A 15,397-nucleotide genomic window follows, 5' to 3' on the forward strand; every position below is an offset into this window, starting at 1 on the left:
ATATTTGTAAATCAATAGCTTTATTATTTGGATAGATTCGGAAAAAAAATTGCAACACTTTTCTATGAAACAAAGTTGCAGTGCTACATTCTCACAAAGTTCTTTAAGATTTATGTCATGCTTAAATTAAAAACTTACTATATATAACACTTTCTTCCTACATGATCGTTGTGATCTCTTTTTTATGGTAGAAAACTGCTTTCTACATCATTTATATGTAAACTACATCAATCACATCAAATTCTAATGTAAGGATTATAAACCTCTACGTTTGGAAAATTTCTGGAACACAATCCAGATGGGGACATCCCAACTAGTTACATTCTCCCAAAAACACTATACAGCACTATCTTAATAACTACAACAATACTAAAAGTAACCTAAACGATAATTAAATTTATAATTAAGAGTAATATCGAGTCTAGTTTGGTTGAGTATCAAAGTAAGCACTCTTTAAAATAGTTATATAGTTGAAAAATCGGAAATTGTCTGGAATGTTTCAAAAGTTATCCCTGAAATCTTTTGAAATATTCAACCAAATGCAATAGAACATTACATAAACATTCATATCTTCTTATGACTATATTCACTATTTCTTATTTATAACACATTCACTTTAATTGTCTAGTTTCATGTATTCTTTGGATAATATTCAAACATACATTGAACGGTTACGCTCGGGGAAAGCATATGCAAGCCTATTTGTTTTCATAAACTTATAAAATGAAACATTATATCAGTCACGGTTGTGATCACTCAGAAAGAAATAGAACCATTATATAAATATGTCTATATTTGTATAAATCGTACTTAATTTAAAATACAGGTACAGGGTAGTTATGTTTTGTCTTTGAAGAACTCTAAGAACTCCATACAAGTCTTGTAAGAAAACCGCTGGTCCTCTGATCTAAGCTGGCGAATTTTGTGTGCGTTTGACAGTGTCTAATATGAGCAAATGCATTTATTGGTTTTTTTAGTCTCAAGATCTATATTTGTGTTTTAAATACAACGGTTAATAACAGCTAGAAGTTAAGTAGTTTTAAAATTAATTGTTTAAACAAAGAAACTATGAACGAATAGCCCTGGTATACTTTTATCTAAATGAACCAAATCGACCAATTTATTTAAAACCAAGTTGGATAGAGTGAGATACAGTAGGAACAAGTAGAAGGAATCAGGTTAACAATGCTATTTTGTTGCAAACAGCATTTATTGATGGATGATTTTCTAAATCGATATTCTCCCAAGCTACAGGTACTGTAGTGTTCAAATTCAATTTAAAAACTCTGCATTCAAGTCAACATTTCAGTACACAAATCTCACTGATCCAAATGCGCTGACTGCGTTGACATTGTAACTATCAGCAGAATATATTGGAGTGATACTGTCAGATACTGTGTACTCCCGAGCTTTCACAAATACTATCTTATATTTGATCTACTTTAGTTCATCGTTACTTTGACACCTTAAGTAGTTCTATTCGGTTGCAACAACATCAGAAGTGAGTCGAAGTTTAATGGAAATGCCAAAGTTTCCAAAGTATTCGTAACAACTTCTAAGTGAGTTCTAAACTGCCACACATGTCAAAATGTGCTTCCACTACTTAAGTGTGCTTAAGTAAGGCTCTTCTATATTTTTAACTTTGAAGATGTAAAGTTTAATTTCATCCTCATACGAGAAGAATTAGTTATTGTGAAGTGTACGGATTTCTGTGTATGTATTTGCTGTAAATGAGTTCTTAAAAACATAACGATTCATTAAATAAAGGTAATGATCAGAAAAGCATATTGTGATTAAAGCATTATTAGCCTCTAGGAAAAATGGTGTTTCTTTTATAGGTTCATAACATTACTGGAGGATTTTAATTATCTTATAAGTTGATTAGATTTATTTAACCTTAGATTTATTTTTTGTCGATGTGCTACCATTGGGGCTCTTCAACATGTTTTGGAATTAAAAGTGTTAAATTTATTTTACGTTTTAAATTTTTACTTTGATTGCATATGTAATTTTATTAAGATAAATAAATACCAATGTTTTGGACATAGAGAGTCCCGTGTTCGAATATAGAAACCTTGCAATAATATGTAATTGGTAAATAAGTATACTTTATAAAGTCTTGGCAGTAATTGTGTTTTTTGGATTTTATTATCAACCTTTTTATACAAACACAGGTCTTAATCAAACATATTTAGATGCTTGATGTTATTAGACATTATAATCTATGCATGACTATATTTAAAAAAAACTTTACATCATTTTAAAATGTACTTTTTTAATTAAAATTTGCAAACCAAAAGTTTTAAATTTTAAGTAGATGTGTTTTTAGAACGTCAATTTAAATACCGTGTAAGAGGCGTAAAACTATTAGCTGTGGAGCAATATATACAAGCAAAATATAATTAACCATAATAGGATAACTTTTAACGAGAATTATAATTTAATGCCGATGAATCGAATAAGACATTCAACAATAATCGAAGGTAAGAGTACGCCACACCAATAATCGTAGCCGGCTTTTCTCAGTTTGCATGTAAAACTTCGAAATATATGTAAATCTTTTCGTTTTCTAGATGTCTTGCGGACATATAGGCCTAAAAAGAAAATCAATGTTAAAATTCAGCATACAGAAGAGATTGTGTCAGTCTATTGGGTTCTATGGCGTTCAGCCAAATTTCGACGTTGAACATGCACCATCGTAGAACTCAGTGTTGCTAACTTAAAAATGAAGATTCATTAAAATGGTCACGTCCATAAATATAAGACTATAGATCAGTTCGTTTTCAAAATATTAAGCATGATATTAATTGTCTGCCTGCCATTGTTTACACTCAGCTAATAATTTCAATAGAGAAAATTTCAACATGTTATGAGTACTCATGTATCTAATGTAAAATTTAATTTCAAACCTGGTATAAAAAGTTGAAAATTAAATGTTCAATCACTAGATAGTTGCAAGCGAAGAATATAAAAGCTCTGGCGATTTGTATCATCTTAAGAATCTAAAATAGTCTAGTATTGATAATATGTAAAAAAAAGAGTTAAATTGGGATTGGTCATTATATCACTTCCTTAAGGTATAATAAAACAAACAAAATTAAGCAATATTTAAGTGGAATTACCTTACTTGCAGAGTTTCCAAACATATAGAGAAACAATTTACTACACTTTAAACTTTATTAAGAGTTTTAAATGTCTTTCTGTGAAGTGTAAGTATTCTAAAACAGAGATAATTCCTTATTCAACTACGTTTCCTTTACTTTTATTGCCCAATAAAGAAGTTATTTATTTGGTAATACAGTGGGTAAGGAATACTATTATTCCTTACTTCTAACTAAATGGGTTTAGTTAGAATTAAACTAAAAACCATTTAAATGTATTATTATCATTATTTTTTTCAGTTCCTTCTTATCAAATATCTATAGTCACCACATATAATTAAAAAAACATTCCTTTAGAGTGAACTTCATCAGATTGCCATAATATAGTTTTTGTTTGTGAGATAATTATCAAGCATGGCTTGTACAGCAACTGATTCAAGTAACGCTGAGTTTGGCTGCTCTTTGAGGGGATAAACGCTGAGTGACCCTGTTCTCACGGATAGCTTGCTATTTTCTCGGCAATAGGCCGTGGTTCAGGCGTCATGTCACCGATGGTGCCTGTCTAAATAATAAAGGGGGTTTTTTCGAATAATAAATGATTTTTTACTAAAAACTCCTGGTTATGCGTATCCAGGCTATCTTGAAACTATCGCTATGCGGATCCTGGTTATACCCACATTATCTTGGAACATCCCATGATGTGGATCCTGATATCTTGGAACTATCGTTTATATGGATCATGATTTTCTTGGAACTTCCGATTATGCAAATCCCGCCATGTTTTTAAAATTCTATACATTAGAATAGAACGAGTACGCTCAAAGTGGTGGCTCATTGGATATGTTTTAAGTGAGTAAGCGTAGGGCTAGTCTATTTGGAAATCATTTCATCTAGATCGATATAAACCTTTCCCTTTTAGTTGATATATTTCACATTTACTGTATTTCAATTTATGGTTTTATTTTCCCTTCTATGCTATCTTAATACACCTGGTTAATAACTGATCATTTCCAATAAATAGTATTACTGACACATAAATTAAGTATATACGCACAAGTTTAACAATAACATTGTCTTAGACTTACGACTAGACGTATTACATTGCACTACAGTTATTTCAATTTTTTATTATAAGTTTATACAATTAATAGTACAATTTCAAAAAAATTTAATTAAATTCTAATAACTATAATATAATAAATATTTTATTCAATTCCTTCATATGGTATTTAATACTATTTAAATCACCAGTCACCCAAGATTTTTTTAATATTAAAATATTTTTGTCTTTAAGCATTGTAAAAATACATTTTTCTAACCAAATGATGGGCCTCGCTATCGCCCACCCAATTAAATGTTTCAATGACGTTCTGAGAAAACATATGAAAACGTATTTATAAACTTGCCTTTTCTCCCACAATATGGAACAAACTGCAATGACCGTACGATTAAGACAACTTCTCAAAAGATTCATTTTTATGCAGTTTCTTTATTCAATGAGCGTTTATAAATAATCACAAGTATTGTTAAAACTGTTTTCTTTATATTTTATTCATAATAATATATGTAAGTAAGGATTAAATCTATTACTAAACTACTGTCTTATAAATTGTACATTTCATCGTTATTTAGGCCTGCACACATAAGGCAGAGACTCTTACCTGGGCGACATGATACATTCAAGTACGCCTTTGGTCACAGGAAGTCGATTGAAGATATCTTATGTCCGGACCTCTTTGCGCTGGCTCTTCAAATCTATTCTGCCTAGTCTCTTATAGACGGTCATATATCCTCAGGTAGCGTTGTTGTCAAATAACAGAAATTTACATTTTTGTATGCTACAATTTATCGAAACAAAAATCAAGTGAACAAACACTAATGCTATGAAATGACGCCCTGCTGTCATGTTGTAACCGATAATATGAATTCTGTTCCAATTATAACGATCAAAATCAATTCCTTTATATATATTTTAATATACATATTTGATTATTTTTAAACAAAGTACATCAATACTTAGGGATGATCTTGAATCCTATGAACCTGTATTCTATATAATTTAGTGAATGTAAGCGCTTTAAAATTAATCATGGAATAAATATTCTTCCAGATAATATAATAAAATAATATTATTCTACTTCGAGTTGCTCTGTGGAAACTGAATAAGCTAGTTAAATCTTGGCAACAAATCAGGCAATAAATTTAGGAAAGACTTGTTTGGAAGAGAAAGTTCGGTATACTGATTCCCCGGGAGGGTTGTTGCTTAGCAACCAACATATTAAGTCCACATCATTAAATTCCTCCTATCAATTATTGCTATTATCTCGTTATTGTAACAATAAGCATATTGTGTGCCTGTATGACGTCATGTTGGTGCGGAGTAACGCCTCTGTTAGGAACTTGCTCCATTCAGTTCATCAGGAGCTGAATAAGTTTGCAGAGTAGTAGTCAGATTACATATATGTGATATATGAAATCGTTTTAAATGCAAATAAAGCTCATGCGTTATCTTAAGCTGATTGTTTTAATTAGTATCTGGCTGATAGTCACAAATGCCTACGGTTTTCATAGTCACAGATCAAATATATCATAACCCACTATATTATATTCCTTCAGATATTACACTTTCTCACCGACATCATGATGTCATTAATTGACTGAATAAAACTCACTAGTTATGTTACATAATATCATATATTAGAACAGTTCTAGGTTCGTTTTAAAACAATACGAAAAATAAGATGTATTTCCTACATTGGTCGTCTATGTTTATATTTTTTAAATTGGTATATTTTATTTCAACTTAAGAAACATTATTTTTCAGTTATTACTTATTTGTTTGAGGCTCGTTCTTGGTGATGTATGATTTGAAAGGATTTCGAACATTTGCTATCGTTATATGTTGCAAAAATAGATAAAACTACATTTCGAGGATTTATATATACATTCAGATTTTTTATCAGCAAACAAATTTCCAACAATGTAAACAGATTAAAGCTGAATCCCCACAAGTTTTTTATTTTTGTTTAAAAGATTTTATATACACTCCTAGCAGATTAGAAATGAATTTTAATCAATTTTTGCACATTTAAACCAATTTTACATTTATTTTATACATACTTAACGTAAATTTTTATATTCAATTTAAATTTATTCTCAGTAGATGATACATTTAATTTGAACAGATTTTACACTGATTGCAAAACATATTTGACAAAATTTTCAATAGATTTTAAACTGATTACAAACAAACTAGGCAACATTGTCAATAGATTTCATAGTGATTCCAAACAGATTTGCTAATATTCTCAACATATTCTCTATTGATTTCCAAGATATCTAAACTGGTTCTAAATGGGTTTTATATTTATTTCCAACGGATTTTAGATTGATTTAAAACAGATTGGACAACACTCTCAAGAGAATGTATATTTACTTTGAAGTGGATCAAGCAAGAGACTGGAATATCTTCCTGTGTCCATTCCTTTCCGGTTGTTTTTATAACACCACTTAAAAAGGACAAGCTTGTACACACCACTTATTTAAAAAATAAATCACTGGTATGGCCACGAGTAACTGCAAATATTATATTTTCTAGTTTATTTAAATAGATAAACTATGCTTTTTCTCCATTCCATTTGTATCAGCAATCTGTCTACAACCCACTTTTTCCAAATACCTAGTTAAATATAACACTTAATACCTACATAATATACCCTCTTTGTTCCAGCTTTTTTCAATAAAATATTTAAATGACAGTGAGGTGGGGTATTGCAGTAATTTAGGTCGTGTAGTAAGCAGGTGAAATTCCATTATTCTTCCAAATAAGAAACCTTTTATATTGACAAATAAAATATAAAAACGTCTATATTATTCTACGACTACACAAACTATCAGTTTTGCGGTGTTACCAGTGAAATTATGAAACGTCTTAGCGCTATAAAATAGCAATCATAAAATTAATCATCCAGGCTTGGAACTCACCCTTTTTTAAGAATACACTAATGCAGATGATTTTATGTTATTTGATAGCTACGTACGGTATTTGTGTCCCATTCTAGTTTTATTCTGTGACGGGATAGGTAGGCTACCTCAAGGAATGTTTTCGTTCATTATCATCAATAAGGCGCAGAACCGAAAGTACTGCTGTAGCGTAATATGGGCCAGAGATACCACTTTCAGACGGTTCAGAAAGTAGAAATGCTCTGTAATCTTATTCAAATAATCATAAACACCTTTTTTGGGTTTGACTACTATTTCGGTAGTTTTATATCGTTATTTTTCTATGATCTTGAGATATATAAGGAATTTTACCACCAACTCTAACGTTTAAATGTCGTACCCTTGGGTATTATGTACCATACATAACTTAAAACTATGTATTTTATATTACAAATGGATATTTAATAATTAATATAAAATATCCATCTACATAGGCAACATTTTGCGTTGTTGCTACAATTTCAGTTGATAATTCCCTTTCCTTTAAACTTAGTGGGATCTTTATAACAATAAACCTTCGAAGGAAATCTTAAATTTAAAAATGTGGCCATTTTCCCAACAATACGAAAAATAAATGACCCTGTCCTATTTATAATTTTATCGGGAGCAAAATTTAGTCAACTATTAGTAGTGTTACATCACCTTCGTTTAACCATAAAATGGGAATATTCTGATACTGGATGATAGAAACGTTATTTAAAATTTCGTTAAACCAAATAAACTACAAGTCTTTTTATTGTTAAAAATACGGTTTGTCTTAAACATTCACTTTCTATATGCTAGAGGATTATGAAAATTCCACAGCAGTGAGAGGAAGCCTAATAACGTAGGAGAAATGGAAGTTAAATAACTAATAACGTAAGTAAACACAAACCTGTCACCAATATATGATTTGGAATTATGTAATGCAAATGTATGTTTACATTTCTGTCCGTCTATTGACTAACCCTTCGTTGGTTTACCGCTACCTATGAGTGACTTGTGGAGTGCGGCTCTCGCTCAAAAATTTCGCTCTAATCTTAATGGTCAAACGTAAATTCGCGGGTGGACAATAGTTCTGGGAACCCGCCATTGCAAATAATCACGATATTAATAACTTTAGTGCTTTTCTTATTTTGGACAAGAATAGATTTTGCTGCAAAACTTGCACTGTTCAATTCAATAAGTTATTTTCGTTAAATTGGTGAAATATTAGATCTGATTTGTTTGCTCGTCGGAAAAAAACAACCATATACTATTTGTCACCAAGAAATTATATGGAAGGATAAATTTCTGTGTATATATAGTTGCAGTGTGGCTTTCTCGTTAGCTCGTACGAAGCTCAAAATACTTTCTCCTCATTGTAATCACTCGTTTTATGGTCAACTCGACTATTACCTACCTTTGCAAGAACATATTTTTGAAGAATTATTTTTTTATGTCGAATCCTGGATCAGGAAACTTATAGGAATTTAAATGAAAGAAGTTGGTAAAAGTTATTACGGTCTGTGCTAATTTGGTGGTACTGTTAACCAAAAGCATTTGCTGCGTAATTTCTGACGGGCTGTCTTAATATTTAATGAAGTATGTTGGTACTTAACATATCGTAATTAATTAATTCCACAATTTGTAAGGAATAATAAGTTTTTTCGTGTGGTAAAAAAATTGCTAGTGTCTTACTCATGATGGTGGAAAGCAAGTACCTGCATATTCTGCAAAACAATTGTGGGACTAAGCACTTTCAAGGGTATTGATATTTATACATCATTAAAATTCCATATATGGAGTATGTAGCCTTTTTCCACTTTCTACAGATTGATTAAAACATACTAATTGAAAGACAATATATCTTTCAAATATCCAGTGTCAAGCTGGTTAACATGTATCAGCCATTGTTGGAATTATCAGACAGTTATTCTTGTCATAATACCAATCCTAATCCTTTGAACATGATTTGAGAAATGTTTATGTCTCTGTACGTGCTGGAGTTTCTTTCTCGCTGTTGAAATATTCATAACATTACTGGCCAATGACACGTAAACGTCTGTCTACAGCTTAAATAAGTAAAAACAGTGTTTAATGACATTGCTGTAATGTCATTGACAAACAGTGTCAATCAAGTGCTTATTTTGTTTAAGTAAATACAGCCGTTAATAAATAAGTAATCTATCAATCAATTACTGTGAGGCAGTCCCCAGTTACTGTTCCAAGACCAAAATGCAAGTGATAGCATATGAAGTTCTTCTATTTAGCCAAGTATTTGGTGGATTGCCTCTAAAGTACACTGATGGAACTAGCTGTGAAAGGCTAATCACGTTCTCTCCAATGGTTTGTGTATGGGGCTGGACCGTGATTGCTCTCCTGATATTTTTCTCCCAAATGACTCTCTATGTCGATTTTCAAGGAAAGCTATCAGGAAACATCCGCATGACAAGTCACACCGCTACGTTTGCTGTCGTTTTGGATGTTGTATCCCTGAACATCATGGCCCTCGTGGTAATCGTTGAGTCCTTCAGACATCACAAGAAGTTTGTTGAGATGTGTTACCTCCTGGGTAAAGTCGACCATTCACTCAGGCAGCAATTGAGATGTGGCGACCGGACCAAAGTTCTTCTTGTCCTCTTCTACATGATCTCTCTGACCGTGGCCAGTCTGGTTCAGGAGTTTTGCTTTGGATCAGAAGGTCGCAACTCCTTCGTCTTCTACATCCCCGTGTTCTCCCTGTACTGTGTCGAGGCTGCTTTGTTCGTCCAGTTCACTACCATGACTCAAGGTATCGCTGCACGATTCAAGCTGATCAATGATGTCATCAAAAAGACTGTGATAAGCAAGAGTTTTGGCCAACTTTTCAGGAACCAGAGTTTTGTTGCGGTTGATGCAATTCAAGGTGAGTGTCGTTTTACGTAATTACGTAACAAGCTATTTTAGGACAAACCCCAGTTGATAATCACTAAGTACTGTATAAAATCAAAGTTTCGTACACTTTTCAGCAGATGCTATATTCTCTGTGATTCCAGACAACTACTTTCTAAGAAAGATGGCTGCTCTATAATTTTGTGAACAATGGTTGACTCTAAAAATTAAATCAAAGTAGACATTTAAATTGTGTAAGCTGTAACAGAACTAACTGTTCAGTACACAAATGATTGGAATCATAAAAAATAAACACAGAGTTAGAGCTAAACGTTGGTTGTTTTTAGGGAATTCTGAAAAAAAAACTGAGATGGCCTAAAAGTATTTCTTCATATTTTTGGTTAGGTTAGGCTTTTACTCGGTTTTGAGTTATTTTGGTTGGAATAATTTAAACGTTCGACATTTTAAAGTAGGTAAAAGGATTTTGCAAATATTTTATTTTAAAAAGGTCTACCAAAGGTTAAATCATTCTAAAATTGTATAACTGTATCTTAACTGGTTCAAAAAATATAATTTTGTTGATAAGAAAGGAAGACAGATAGATGAAAAACTAAAGGTTTTTGGACACACATTCATGCGAATTCTTTTGCTCATTTTTTGTGTATAAAAAACCCAAAGCATTGGAACACTTTTACTGAACACCCTGTGTGTACAAATATATAATTTCTTCACATTACGACTAATCCTCCTGGCAATTGACATTGATGCATTCATAGCTGTTCATAATTTTATTTGCTGGTTTTTTTCCAATTGGGTGTTTTCTGATGGTTTAGAGTTAAGTTAATTTTCTTGAAAGTTGTGGATTATAAAATATTAATTTACAGAACGGTTCACTGGATTATGTATAGTCTATTTTCTAGTATTTACATAATTATATGAATAAAAAATATGTTTAGTGGACATAATATTAATATTATTAGTATGAATGTTTGATTTCTGTGCGTAAGATTTCCGTTATAATATAAATAATCGTGATTGGTTACTTCATTATCTTATTTATAGTTTTGGATTGATACGGACAGGCTATATTTGTATAGTAAGTGTTTTTTTTCTTACTTTGTAACATGAAAATAGTGTGTTTAATTAGTAAAAAACTGGCTGTGTGTAGAAAACTGCAATTTGTGAAAAATTAAGAAAATATATCTACTAATAGATTTAATAAACATAATAACATAACATAAATACTTTGTATACTCTTTGATATTATATACGTTGTCTTATTTATAAAGCTCTACCAAATTAACTTTACGGCATAGACTATAAAGGACTATCAGTAATTTAATATATGAATTTGTCTTAAATAACCACTAATTTATACAAAACAGGACTTTTACTACTTATCAAAATAAGCTCCAACAACATTAACTAGTATGTGCACTTGTCCCAACAACTTACCACAGTTTTAAAGCGTCTGCCAAGAAGTATTTGCCCCGCTGTTTTGTTATCCTTGCTATATTGTACCTATCCCATGCAATAGTTCTGTTCATGATACCACATCGGAATTGCAAGGAAGTGCCTCTCAGTCCATTACCAGTCCAAGGTCTTGATCATTGTGAGCGCATGCGTTATCTTAATAGAAAATCACTCCCCTTCTATGAGATCCACTACAAATCTCTCCCACGCCTTATTTCATCTTGCTCAAAAGCATATCTGAGTAGAAATGTCTGATTATTGTGCGCTGTTTTTGGAGATAATCACAAGATCTACACATCCGATATCCCAAAAACACCACGTGCATGATTTATATTAATGCTTGGGTCAGTTTCTTAGTCTCGACCAATACTGAGTCTTGAGCAGCTCTATAAGTTTGCAAAGTTTTCCATATTACTTACAACTTTCCATTAAAGTAGGTAATTCTGAATAGTTTTTCACCTTCAGTGAGTAAAAACCTAAACTCAGAACTTTGTTTAATCAATTTTTAGTCGTCGTCGTTAAACTATGGTTGAGGTTATTAATCTCTAATATTGATTGATCCGCTGATGAAGACTTCAGTAATGCCAACTTAACTTAAAGTATTACAATTTTCCTGCCAACCGTTTAATTATTTAGAAAAAATTGCCTCTTTAATTCTTGAATGTCCCTAAGGAATGAGACTCTTAATTGAAGAAAGCCACAAAAGTCTAAATACAATCCTTACAAGATCCTGAAGAAATCAAGTTTAAAGTAACGCTCAATGTGGAGGCACAACTTAGAATAAAGTCTACCTTTATTTTATGATTTAAACTTATACTTAAGGAATAAATGTATACATTTACATAAAGCTGTGTCTTTAAAGTTTACCTTGTCAAATCTTTTTGCAGAAGATACTTCTTGTGTGACTAACCTGAGAGATCTGATAGGCATGTACTGGTTGTTGTGTGACGCAGTGCAGTACGCTAACGTGTTCTACGGTAATCAGCTGTTGGCTGCTGTGTTCTCTGGCCTGGTCCACATTATCATCACGTTCTACTACCTGTTTCTTCACCTGGTGCCAGGACAGGGCTCCTATCTTGTCATACAGGGTTTCTGGGCAATCACTCACATTTCACACTTGGTTCTGCTGGTGCGACCAAGCACTGCCGTCACAGATGCTGTATGTTATCACATAGTTTATATTATTTTAATTGGCTTTTCATTGTAAAAGAATTAGTTCAAAACTATTTATTGAATAAAATTAATCAATAAGCAATTGTTAAATTGGTATTATCATGAAAGCCTATCTTATTTTAAATATTTTTTTAATCAACGTACATTTAAATTATAGTAGCCTATCACCTTTTAGCCAAAAATTATTCTGGCTTATCAAACCATCTTACTGAGTTTGGATATGGTTTGACTGACGACCCTCATTCTCTTCTCTCTTTGACAAAATTATTTTCCGAATATATTGAGAGTTTATTTTATGCAAATTTTATTGAAATATAATTAAAAAAATAACAAAAGGCACAGTATAGTAATTAAAACAAGTTACATATACACATTAATAGGTAATATAAAATTTTTAACTTTGTATTTTGTTAATAACGTTGCTTTTACACTTTCAGGCAGATGAGACAGCACCGATAATTTGCAGATTAGTCAACAGGGATTTGAACTCCGATGTAAAAAGACAGGTAATTTTGGTCTAAATAATTCAAAATCTAGAAATGCTATGTTTCTGTATTCGAAATATTAATTACAAAGGAAAGTTAAGAAAAAATGTACAAACAGATTATTCAGCTACCACCTATTATTGTATTTATCTGTTGTAGACTAATGTTTTTCTTAAATCTAGTAGGAGGAAAGTTTGACTTTTTCGTTCTAAAACTTGTTTCCCGAGTCCGCTAGGCTTTCGAACTGCAATTTCACAACCTTAACTATGGAAAACGGTTTTATGTTTGACCGTTATGTCTCAGACACCAAGAGTCGTCATCTTTGAGTTTTTAAACTTTATTTCTTCATGAGAACTGAACTGAAACCTATTATTCAGTATACAGACAGTCTATATGTCGCTAGGACATGAGTTAAATGAGCTATAAGCTTGGAATTTTGCATCGTGGCCTGTTAAACGACACATGGTATGGTGGTTTTTATTGAGTCATACACAATTATAGTATATATTGTTGGTTAATTACACCTAAATCCCAGTCTAGTATCAAATAGATACAGATAACCTGGAGATTTTTATCGTGCACGATGATTAGACATAACATTTGGTAGACACAGAATTATAACTATTAAGAGGGCTACAGAAAATAAATTTGTCTGCCAACCCCTTAACACATGTTTGTATGGGATTTAAATTCCTGAATACGCATTTCCTCAATGAAAAATACATTCAAAATATGACTGGAAGATCATATTCCAAAAATTTGTTATAAAAATGAAGGTATCACTGATTTTTGCAGGATATGGAGATTTTGAAAATAATTTGTCCCATACACCAAAACATCAAACACAGTTGTAACTCTTACAAACATCTGGTGGTGACAAAAAAAATTAACTTCTGATGACAGCCGACAAGTGAATGGTAATTTAGAGTTAATAGTTTCCAGAGAGGTGACCCAAATCGACTCGGCTATTGATTAACTAAACTTTTAATTTAAATACAACCAAATAACATGAATTATCGTAAATATAAATTGCTGAATTGTACACTTCAAGAATAATTTTTTACTTTTCTGGATAACAGGATAATATATTTACTATAAAGTTTCTTAGTCCAAAAAGTATTTAAGCAACCTTATGTATGAAGATTTATAGCTTCCCATCACTACTTACTTTAAATTTTCTTTATTCTATTTTATTTTGATATTTGTTTATTTTAAGTTTAATATAGACGAAGAATGATTTAAATACAGGATTTAATACATTTTTTATAGTCACTATATGTAACACCAACAGAAACGCAACGTTTCGGTATTGTATATCTACTCACTTCTTCAGGTGTCAGATTCTAAATTATGATCGTGCGGATAAGGGTACATTTCAAACACATACCAATAAACCATACATAGTTAACCTTTGTGTTGTAAACTATGAAATTGAGTTCAAATCCTTGTGTATGTGATGTTTACTTTTGTCATGCTTGACTTTGCATTACGAGAGAACTGAAGAAAAAGAAGAAGAGACACAAATTCTCGAAACGCCCTGTTTCTATTGTTGACCGAACGATGAAAATAACCGCAATTCTGATGTTTTTACCCATACAAATACTACGTTTTCCTTTCTTTTTATTAAAATTGTATCGTTCTAGCTGAAGGAGTTTTTGCTTCAAACTAATTCATCACAATGCTACGCTCTCTGCTCGGGGTGTATTCCCCATCCAAAGCCACATACTCACATCGGTAAGTAAAGATTCGCTTGAACATTCTTTCGTACTGCTAGTTACTATCTTTCTCTTTTTTTATTTCTTTTATAACCAATATTAATATACAAAAATTAATTTACAAGGTAATGCAAATTTCATATTGTGGTTTTTGGAAGTGGGTAAATACTATTTAACAAGTTGAAATATGTAAACATGTGAATTACATACGTTTATGCTCATCAGCTTAGTCAATTTTGTTTATATATGACAATTAAGATATGTAATAAGAAGTCTGAAAAAGTTATGTGTTTCTGATTTCAGGTTCAGTGACACATATTTCATATATCTTATACAATTTCAGACTTTGCAAAAGGTTAGCCATATTGCCAACATTATAGAGATAAAATCAGATTCTATATTTCATAACCCATATAGTTTTTTTTATGTTTTATACGATCACTTTTAGTTGTCATACACAGGTTAACCTGTTAAGGAACTTAATTAAGCACGGATAAGTTTGATAATTTAGAAGAAAAGGAGACAAAACAACAGTAATTAGTTTTTGGAAATTATACTATTCCCAAAAGTTGTATTGTAAGCAATAAAGGTAAACAAGGTATTCTAAGAAAATATC

At 31.5% G+C, this 15,397-nt stretch overlaps 1 protein-coding gene across 1 annotated transcript; it reads left to right on the top strand.

Moving 5' to 3' along the window:
• Window positions 1–9,299: 9,299 nt before the first annotated feature.
• On the top strand, window positions 9,300–15,093 carry LOC124358183. The gene is made up of 4 exons (XM_046810474.1): window positions 9,300–9,969; window positions 12,296–12,567; window positions 13,019–13,087; window positions 15,085–15,093. The coding sequence occupies exons 1-4, from the start codon at window positions 9,300–9,302 to the stop codon at window positions 15,091–15,093; spliced, it is 1,020 nt and encodes a 339-aa protein (XP_046666430.1).
• Window positions 15,094–15,397: the final 304 nt, after the last annotated feature.

The sequence above is a fragment of the Homalodisca vitripennis genome, chromosome 3, assembly GCF_021130785.1.
Source record: "Homalodisca vitripennis isolate AUS2020 chromosome 3, UT_GWSS_2.1, whole genome shotgun sequence".
Classification (NCBI taxonomy): domain Eukaryota; kingdom Metazoa; phylum Arthropoda; class Insecta; order Hemiptera; family Cicadellidae; genus Homalodisca; species Homalodisca vitripennis.